This window comes from Ranitomeya imitator, chromosome 3, assembly GCF_032444005.1.
Source record: "Ranitomeya imitator isolate aRanImi1 chromosome 3, aRanImi1.pri, whole genome shotgun sequence".
In the NCBI taxonomy this organism is placed as follows: Eukaryota; Metazoa; Chordata; class Amphibia; order Anura; family Dendrobatidae; genus Ranitomeya; species Ranitomeya imitator.
Window position 1 is genome coordinate 776983341 of NC_091284.1, and position 10793 is coordinate 776994133.

Here is a 10793-nt window from a genome sequence, read left to right on the forward strand (position 1 = left end):
AGATTCCAGGGAAAACGCCCAATCCTGTGGGTCGCCACGCAGCAGGGAGATTACGAATTTTACCTGCTGAGTGGAATCACCAGAGGATCGAGGTCTCAGGTCAAAAAACAGTTTACAGTTGTTTTTAAAACTCAAAAATTTAGACCTGTCACCAGAAAACAAATCAGGAGTAGGAATCTTCGGTTCTAAAGCAGGAGTCTGAACAATATAATCAGAAATACCTTGCACCCTAGCAGCAAGCTGGTCTACACGAGAAGCTAATTCCAGGAACATTCATGCTTGCACCAGGCTCCTCAGCCACCCAGATATTAAGAGGGAAGAGAACACAAAACAGACTGGAGAAAAAAAAATGGCTCAAGAGCTTCCTTCCCTTCTTCTGAGATGCATTTAACTCATTGTTGGCCAGTTGTACTGTTATGATCCGGTGACCTTGGGGCTGCATGAGAACTTTCACTGGAGAAGGTGGCCACTATACTGACCGCAATCCTGAACTTAACACCGCAACTAGAAGTAGCCGTGGAGTGTACCTAACACACCTAGACACCTCGTCACAGCCGGAGGACTAAATACCCCTAAAGATGGAAATTGGAATACTATCTTGCCTCAGAGAAAATCCCCAAAGGATAGACAGCCCCCCACAAATATTGGCGGTGAGTCGGAGAGGAAAAAACATACACAGGCAGAAAAACAGGATTTAGCACAGGAGGCCACTCTAGCTAGATAGGACTGGATAGGACAGAGTTCTGTGCAGTCAGTATTAAAACCCTTCAAAACATTCACAGCAGAATATACAAAAAACTTCCTCCATCTAACTAAAAGATGTAGGAGCGTAAATCTGCAACTCCAGTGAATCCTACAATCAGAGCAGGAATAAAACTGAAACAAGCACACAGCAGTGTGCCACAGATACAAAAACCAAACACTTATCTTTGCTGAATTTGGCAGCAAGCAGGAGAAGCCAGAAAGTGATCCAACACTTCACAAGGAACATTGACAACTGGCAAGGGCTAAAGGATCCTGCACACCTAAATATCCCAGTCAGAATTGTAATCATCTGATACACCTGGCCAGGACTGCGAGTCAGAGACAAATGCATTCCCACCTACAACCACTGGAGGGAACACAAGAGCAGAATTCACAACATAACCCTCTATCCGCCCTGTGACACAGATGGCCTCCACTGCTACTCCCAGTGCCATACATTTTGAATACTGTGCCCAAATAATTGTGATTGACAGCTGCCACCATTCAGCAACATGATGGGCCACCTACCCCATTCATATTGAAAAGGATCTGTTGCTTGCTTAAAAAATTGTGTTAAATAGATGTTAACATCTCTGAGCTCCTCTTATTCTGGTGCTCTTTTATATTTTTTATTGTGTCTCTCCATTGCAGGTTTATTCACATTTGTTGCTTTTGGAGCGCAGTATGTGAAATCTCGTCTTGAAGACCAACTGGGCGTTTTTTCAGAGTATTCTAGGGGTGTGCCCTTTCACTCCTCCCTCCCAGACACTGCCAATCACAGTCTGAGACGCTTAGACTGCTACATCAGCTGCTGAGCTATGATTGGCAGAGTCTCGGTGAGAGGGGTGAAAGCGCACGCCCCCAAGGAAGACTCAGAAGAAAATCCAGTTTCTTGTGAGTGTGAATATCTGTGCCAAAGACTGACACAGCACAAAACAGAAAAGAGTGTCCGAATTGGGTGAGATCAGGGATTTTTACAAAGGATTTAAGTCAATTTATTTGAGCAAGTGACAAGTCCTCTTTAAGGGACAGTCCTGGGCCTGACTAAGGCTTTCATGGCTGTCCAGTGGGAATCCTTGTAAGGATATAGCTAAGGTATGCTCGGGGAAAAAATGCATTAGAATATATGTAATTGCACCACTTTAATTATGGTGAAACCTGTCAGTTGTTGTAAACTCCACACTTTTTTACATTGCAGCAGACTGTATACAGGTGCTCTCCGGCCTCCACGTCTGAAGACCACCTTATACCATATAGTTGAACTGGTTCTGAATCATCTGGGAGTATAATGTCATTAAATCTTCGATAATGAAAAGTGACAGGAACAGGGCGTCTAACATGTCTTAACCATGTCACTACATCAAAACTGATCCAGATGTTTCTTATTGAACAACCATTTTCTTTTCAGGCTATAGACTACATTTCCATGGTTCTCCAATAACTAGTGCCATGACAGTTGTGATTAAGGATGTATGACCACAACTATAAGTGAAACCACATGGATGGTAATAGTGTTCACATGCGATTTTTGATGCTGGTAAATGGCTCCGATCCATTATCCGCTACATAAAAATTGTTTGTGGGGTTCTGTCACCACGGTAGATGTACCTAATGTTGGGCAAGCAAGCCCTCCACCATCATGTCTGTTTTGAGCTTAGAGTACTTCTATTTGAGGACAGCACCAGTAGGCAGTGGGAGACCTATAGGCCAGGCAATGCTCCCGGGGGAAAAAAGTACGCAAGTATTCATTGGAGTGAGGAATAGAGCAGGGTCTCCAGTGCCAATTACTGGTGGTAACGATCCTAAAAGCCACTACTTTAGCATTGATGACGTATCCCTAGCATAGGTCGTCAATCTCTGATCAGTGGGGGTGTGACACTTGGTAGAAGACTGCCAGCTCTGCAAGTGAGCATTTCCGGCAGCCAACTCCTAGGACAACTAATTGGCCAAGTGTTTGACCCCCAGCCTATCAGACATTGAATAAGTAGTGGACAGCCTCTTTAAAAGAGCCTTGTCACATGACTGAAGATATAAAGCCAAATCAAAGGAAATGACCTCCATTTGCAGACAGCTGTTTTGAAGAAACAGTTAAGGTACCTTCACACTGAACAACTTTCCAACGAGAACGACAACGATCCGTGACGTTGCAGCGTCCTGGATAGCGATCTCGTTGTGTTTCACACGCAGCAGCGATCAGGAGCCCGCTGTGACATCGCTGGTCGTCACTGAAAGTCCGGAACTTTATTTGGTCGTCAGGTCGGCGTGATTCGTCATGTTTGACAGCAAAAGCAACGATGCCTGCAATGGTTTTCAATGGAGCAAACAACCAGTGAGAACGATAAGTACGTCACTGGATCGCTCCTGCATCGCTCAGCTGTTGCCGGTGTTTGACGTCTCCTAGCGACCTAAACAGCGACGCTGCAGCGATCGGCTCGTTGTCTATATCGCTGCAGCGTCGCTAAATGTGACGGTACCTTAACCCCCCATCAAGACATTTGACAAAGGCCACAAACCCAGACAATCAGCCTCCGACTTTGCACTCATGAGGGGTTGCAGCCCCAAAAACTCCTTTCTGCTGAAGACATACTTTGCTTTTAGAGAAGATTCTGGATTGGCTTTATGTTCTAAGTCACGTCCCTTAAAAGGGTCAATATTGACTTCTAGGATTGTCACCTCCAAGATGGGACTAAGAACACTGTAATTATTTTCCTTGAAGAGACTACTTGCATATGTTTAGGGCTTGTGTTGCTCTGTCTTGTGCTACTTTTAAGGAATTCTGAATAAGCACAGAAGTGCAAACAATAGGGCAATACCGTAGAGTAAGGAGGGGGTGAAAAGTGGTGGATGTATCACGATGAGAGGGATGTGCTACCGTGAAAGAGATTTAGTAACCAAAGAAAGGTTTTTGTATTACCAACGTATTTCAGTGCTGGGCCGGCTCCTCTTTGAAGGTAAAAGACAAACAAATGTCCAATATACATCACCAGTAAGCTTTTAAAAAAGGCTAAAATGGGCACCAAATGCAGTGGTAAATGCCCCTAATGGGGAACAAGTTTGGCATAGTCAATAAAGTGATGGAACAAAAAGTTGTGGGAAGATATAGTGAGACACAAGCCTGAACAGAATAAAGTTTGAGATCTGGGGGAAGATTAGGATTCCTTTTTCCCTTACCCTGTTATGGGCATTTCCCACTGCTTTGGGCACCCATTTTGGCCTTTTTAAAGCTCACTGGCTATGTATCTAGAACATTTGTTTGTTTGTTTGTTTTTACTTTTAAAAAGGCACTGAAACTAGTTGGTTAATGAAAAACCTTATTTTATTTTCCAATGCTCCATTCATTTTCGCAGCACAACCCACTCGTCGTAATGCATCCATCCCTGGTAACAGTAAGTACTGCCATTGATCTTCTCCACAGTTATTGTCACTATTGGCAGGACCTGCAAACAGAAAAAGTTTAGTCATGGCGATGAGAATTCAAACATGTCAACCAATATTGCCACTTTTCTGTTGTATTAAAGGAACATTAAAGGTTTTCCCAGCCCAATGCTGCAAATGTCTTCTGTCCATTCCTTTCTGGCAGCATTCAGCACATGACAAGTTTAAAGGGGTTGTCTTCTACTAGTGCAACCCCTTCTTAAACTAAATGTTCAGCCTTAATAAAATATTAAAGCCTATACTCACCTCCTTCTGTGGTATTGGCACTCGCTCTCCCCGGGGCTGTGATGTGCTGGAATAACACTTGATGCCCTCATCAAATCAGCGCTGGCGTCAGTCCCCGCCTTCAGACAAACTGAACATGAAGAGGAAGTCCAGGATGAGCTGCAGCCTGTCTGAAGGTGGAGACAGTGATGCCAGCGCTGATTTGGCGCCGGGCATCACATGGCACAACAACCGCATCACAGCCCTGGGACCGCGAGTGCCGACACTGCGGGAACAGCTCCAGGAGGCCAACAGGTTGAACATTTAGTTTAAGAAGGGGTAGTCCTAGTAGTGGACAACACCTTAGAGATATTTTAGGAAACTAAGATCATTGATTTACATGGTGCTGCCTGTTTACAATGGGAAAACCTGGTGACAAGTTCCCTTTTATCATAAACTCCAAGTTTGAAAGTTGTGTCTGAATCCATTCGTGTAAATCCTTGTTCTGTCTTCTGTTATTTCAGACAGCGGACAGAGTAGTAGCACCAGCGCTAAAGGAGAACGTCTTAGCGCTAAACTAAAATCCCTTCCAGCTACTAATGATCCTTATGAGACCAGCAATAACCAGGAAATTGGTAAGAAATTTCTAGCAACAGAGAGTCATTTTATCAGATCGAAACCTAAATGTAAAACTTTTCAACGCTGAGTGCCTACAGGTCTTATTGTTTGCGGTATGTGACATGTTGGGTATATGGAGCGGGTTTGGGAGCTGAATCTGCTCCATACACGGCAGCACTTGCAGTAAACCGAGCTAGCGCTGATGTTTGGCATCCAAGTGATTAAACATCACTGTCCATTTAGGTGGTTAGATTTTCGACTGAGTCTGCTACGTTGCCCATTGGCCACCAAATAGCCCCCCAGTAACGCAGTTGTGAGTTGCCATAATTGCATTAACAGCTGGGTGCCTTCTGAAGGAGGTGGTCGAAGCTCTTAGTAAACCTATGAAGTTCAGCCTGTGTCTGGGCTTCATATGAGATCGTTAACTTCACTATATACTGCAATACTAAAGTATGGCAGTATATTGTACAAGGGAACAAAAGTAGCAGGTTCAAGTCCCCCTGTGAAGGAGAAGCTAAAAAAATGCATAACATAAAGCTATAGGTTAAAAAAAGAACCTTTTTAAATGTGTAAATCTCTCCTTTTTCCATTTCAAAAATTTAAGAAATGGAAAACAAGCATATTTGGCTTCTCTACGTTCTTCAAATCTGATCTGTCAAAATATCATATTATTTAACACATGCGGTCAACAGGGGGAAAAACAACCAAAAAAAAATAGCATTTCTCTTTCTCTACACCTCCAAAATTATGGTATGCACTCCAAAATTGTACCAGTAAAAGCTACATTTCGCCACAAATAACAAGCTCTTAATACATGATGGCATATAATAAATGTTAGACCAATCCAAAAAGATACATTATCTAGCCCCTAAAAAATGTGTAGCCCCAGTGGGCCCTGCTCACAAGCACCATCTAATCCAAAATGGGAACCACGGGATGGAGATTCTCTTAATAACAGTTGCAATCAATCGGTAGTAGAGACATAGTAGACATAATGAGGCAGACATACAGGGGACACCTAATCGGGCACCCCCGACGCGCATTTGCATTTAATATATAAACACATTACAAAAATTAATAGATATGATAAATAAATACCAAATAGTAATAATCTATGAAAAAAGTGAACTAAAATAAAAAAATGAAAATAATCATGTAATGCGAGGGTCCACCTGAAGCCAAAGGAAGAAGGGAAAAGGTAAAGCCCCACTACACCTGCAGTATTATAATAATAACAACAAAAATTAAAAACAAAACACCCACATATAAATATATCCAGGCTAAAGTCGCATACCGTCATCTATGAACCATTCTACCACATAAGAAAAAAAGTGAGAAGAATTCATAAAGGATGTATATAGTAAAGATGTGAAAACTTATATACTGTACATAAAAACAGGGAAAATGACATGACACAAATATGTAAAAATAAAATAATTCCATAGGGAAGATCAAATTCAGTTATCCATGAGAAGCTTCCGAGTTGGAAAAAACTGATATTATTATTATTATTATTATTTATTATTATAGCGCCATTTATTCCATGGCGCTTTACATGTGAGGAGGGGTATACATAATAAAACAAGTACAATAATCTTGAAAAATACAAGTCACAACTGGTACAGGAGGAGAGAGGACCCTGCCCGCGAGGGCTCACAATCTACAAGGGATGGGTGAGGATACAGTAGGTGAGGGTAGAGCTGGCCGTGCAGCGGTTTGGTCAATCGGTGGTTACTGCAGGTTGATATATCAACCTGACTCATCCATCATGTGAATCGGGCTGTATCTAAAGAGAGCGATAGTAATGCGAAAATCAAAAGCAATGTGAACCAAATAAGTCAAACGTAATGAGAGTTTAGGCTTTGCATCCTGCCTTTTATTACCATTAAGTGACAAAGTATTGAGGGAAACTATCCTCTATATTGCGCATCGCAAAAGGCACTTCCTAAAGGCCCCTCCACGAATCCCTTCAGACAGTCATGGCTGAAAGTGTTGGCACCATTGAAATTGGTCCAGAAACTGAAAATTTCTCACAGAAAATTATTACAATGACAAATATTTTGTTATACATTTGTTTATTTCCTTTGTGTGTATTGGAAAGACACAAAAAAACAGGGAAGAAAATGGCAAATTGGACCTAATTTCACATTAAACCCCCAAAAATGGTCCGGACAAAAATTGCAAAATTGTTTCACCACACATTGAACACCATAAAGCGGAAACCCAAAAAACAATGGTGGAATTGAAAGGGCCAAGGAGAAGGTTGACATTTTTGTCCATTTACATTTTATTCCTGTTTTTTTCATTTACAGTTATATGAAAAAGTTTGGGCACCCCTATTAATCTTAAGCTTAATGTTTTTTGCAACAGCTATTTCAGTTTCATATATCTAATAACTGTTGGACACAGTAATGTTTCTGCCTTGAAATGAGGTTTATTGTACTTACAGAAAATGTGCAATCTGCATTCAAACAAAATTTGACAGGTGCATAAGTATGGGCAGCCTTATCATTTTCTTGTTTTAAATACTCCTACCTACTTTTTACTGACTTGCTAAAGCACTTTTTTTGGTTTTATAACCTCATTGAGCTTTGAACTTCATAGCCAGGTGTATGCAATCACGAGAAAAGCTACTTAAAGTGGCCACTTGCAAGTTGTTCTCCTGTTTGAATCTTCTCTGAAGAGTGGCATCATGGGCTCCTCAAAACAACTGTCTAATGATCTGAAAACAAAGATTATTCAACATAGTTGTTCAGGGGAAGGATACAAAAAGCTGTCTCAGAGATTTAACCTGTCCATTTCCACTGTGAGGAACATAGTAAGGAAATGGAAGAACACAGGTACAGTTCTTGTTAAGGCCAGAAGTGGCAGGCCAAGAAAAACATCAGAAAGGCAGAGAAGAAGAATGGTGAGATCAGTCAAGGACAATCCTCAGACCACCTCCAGAGAGCTGCAGCATCAACTTGCTGCAGATGGTGTCACTGTGCATCGGTCAACTATACAACGCACTTTGCACAAGGAGAAGCTGTATGGGAGAGTGATGCGAAAGAAGCCGTTTCTGCAAGCATGCCACAAACCGAGTCGGCTGAGGTATGCAAAAGCACATTTGGAGAAGCCAATTTATTTTTGGAAGAAGGTCCTGTGGACTGATAAAACTAAGATTGAGTTGTTTGGTCATACAAAAAGGCGTTATGCATGGCGGCCAAAAAACACAGCATTCCAAGAAAAACACTTGCTACCCACAGTAAAATTTGGTGGAGGTTCCATCTTGCTTTGGGGCTGTGTGGCCAATGCTGGCACAGGGAATCTTGTTAAAGTTGAGGGACGCATGGATTCCTCTCAGTATCAGCAGATTCTTGACAATAATGTTCATGAATCAGTGACAAAGTTGAAGTTACGCAGGGGATGGATCTTTCAGCAAGACAATGATCCAAAACACCGCTCCAAATCTACTCAGACATTCATGCAGAGGAACAATTACACTGTTCTGCAATGGCCATCCCAGTCCCCAGACCTGAATATCATTGAACATCTGTGGAATCATTTGAAGAGGGCTGTCCACGCTCGGCGACCATCAAACTGAACTGAACTGGAATTGTTTTGTAAAGGGGAATGGTCAAAAATCCAGGATCCAGGAACTCATTAAAAGCTACATGAAGCGACTAGAGGCTGTTATTTTTGCAAAAGGAGGATCTACTAAATATTAATGTCACTTTTCTGGTGGGGTGCCCATACTTATGCACCTGTCAAATTTTGTTTGAATGCAGATTGCACATTTTCTGTTAGTACAATAAACCTCATTTCAAGGCAGAAACATTACTGTGTCCAACAGTTATTAGATATATGAAACTGAAATAGCTGTTGCAAAAAAACCAAACAATTTTTATAAAACATTAAGCTTAAGATTAATAGGGGTGCCCAAACTTTTTCATATAACTGTATTTTAAGGTAAAATGGATGATATCATGGAAAACTAAAACTTGGCCCTCAAATAGCGAGCTCATGTACAGGTTTCAAAAATAAAAAAGCTATGGCTGTTGAAAGAACAGGAAGGACAAAAAAAGGTGTGGAAACAGGTTTTGAAAGGGTTAGGGACTTCAAGAAAAGGATCTTGAAAGAAAGAGAGGAAAGAAACAGCACACACATGGAAATTAGCTGTGACAAGAGGGTTTAGTACCTCTATTCCTGTATTTTTGTAGACTGTGGTGTAACTTTTAGAGCCCCAATGCAAAATCTGTATCTGGACCTCACGTCCGGCCCCTCTCAGGCATCAGGACCACTTTTGCAGCTCCGCCATTGACTGTGATCTTTCATGTTTTGTCGTACAGATGTTTCCTATGTAGATCCTCTCGGCCCTCAAATGGAAAGACCGAAAACCGCAGCCAAAAAGAGAGTGGAAGACGAAGAGTTTGCAGATGAAGAATTAGGAGACGACCTTCTCCCTGAATAATACTATTCCAGTTTTTCATTGTTATTTATGTCTTGAGTCATTTTTTTGTATGGTTATAGAACATATTAACAAGACTTTTATACTACGTTAATAAAGCATATTTGTGGAGTTATGGACCAGTGCTGATTTCCTGGAAGAATTAATGGTGTCATTGAGGGAGGAGGATCCATGGTGGAATCATTCCTTGGGTGGAAGAGTGATTTATAAAATGTGTGCATGTGAGAAATAGTCACACTTTCCATACTCCCTCCGTAGAAGAGGCAGTAAACCACTTGCAATCAGCCGTTTTGCAGTTGTCATGGGAAAGCTCATGTTTCCATAAGCTCACGTATGATGTAATGATTTATGGAAGTGTCTGCCAGCTGGAGGCTAAGATAGTATGTTACATGACCGAGAACTGATATAGCTTATCTAGCACCAATCAGCAATGTAGGACTAGTATTTATGGTGATCTCCCCAGTCCATCAGAGTAGTTAGATGCCATAGATATCATATCTTCTGTCATGGGGAATGTTGGTAGGTCGGGTCCACACTCTTACGGGACTAAATGTTCCTTGTGCAAATATTATTCCATAAGGCAATGGTCTCTTATCTGTGTCTCTCGAGCTGTGTGCCTAAAGCAAAGTCCATAAAGTCATGATTAGGTCAGTTTGGGGTGGACCAACCCTAACCTAAAATCCATTTAACATGGATGAATTAGAAAGTCCGATGTAAGCCAGACCTTCTCACTTAAAAATCAATATTTGTTGGAAATTTTTGCCAATTTAGCCCCCCCCCCCCAAAAAAAAAAAAAAACAAAAACAAAAAACAAACACACTCCAAAATCTTGTTGAAAGTTTCCCAGAAGGGTGGAGGCTGTGATAGCTCCAAAAGAGAGAACCGACTCCGCATTAATGCGTATGGATTTGTGTGAAGATGTCCAGCAATCTCATACAGGTTTGATGATCGGGCGTCCACTTATGGCCATATAGTTTATGTATAATTATTAATGATAAGCGAACATGCTCAGATAAGGTGTTATCTGAGTGTCTTCAGCGTGCTCGAATAATATGTTCGATTCCCCGCGGCAGCATGTCTCGTGGCTGTTCGACAGCCACAAGACATGCAGGGATTGCCTAACAGCCGAGAGACATGCAGGTGCGAGGACTTGAACATAGTATTCGAGGACACCAAATATACTCCGATAACACCTTAGCTGAGCACGTTCGCTTATCACTAATAAATGTGTAACATATGGGAGATTGGTGACATGTATAAAAGGCTTCACCAAAGTACCACTGACTTGGCCTCCACGGATTGGTGAATCAGCAGTGACTTTCTGTATGCCGCCCCTGCAGCCGGA

At 41.7% G+C, this 10793-nt stretch overlaps 1 protein-coding gene across 1 annotated transcript in view; it reads left to right on the forward strand.

Annotated features, from left to right (window-relative positions):
* Positions 1-9559, forward strand: part of IFT88 (intraflagellar transport 88) — an 80003-nt gene extending 70444 nt beyond the window's left edge. The window contains exons 25-26 of the mRNA XM_069759100.1: positions 4908-5018; positions 9330-9559. Coding sequence (XP_069615201.1) covers positions 4908-5018; positions 9330-9451 — 233 coding nt within the window. The 3' untranslated portion in view covers positions 9452-9559. The remainder of the gene's footprint in view (positions 1-4907; positions 5019-9329) is intronic.
* The last annotated feature ends 1234 nt before the right edge of the window (positions 9560-10793 follow it).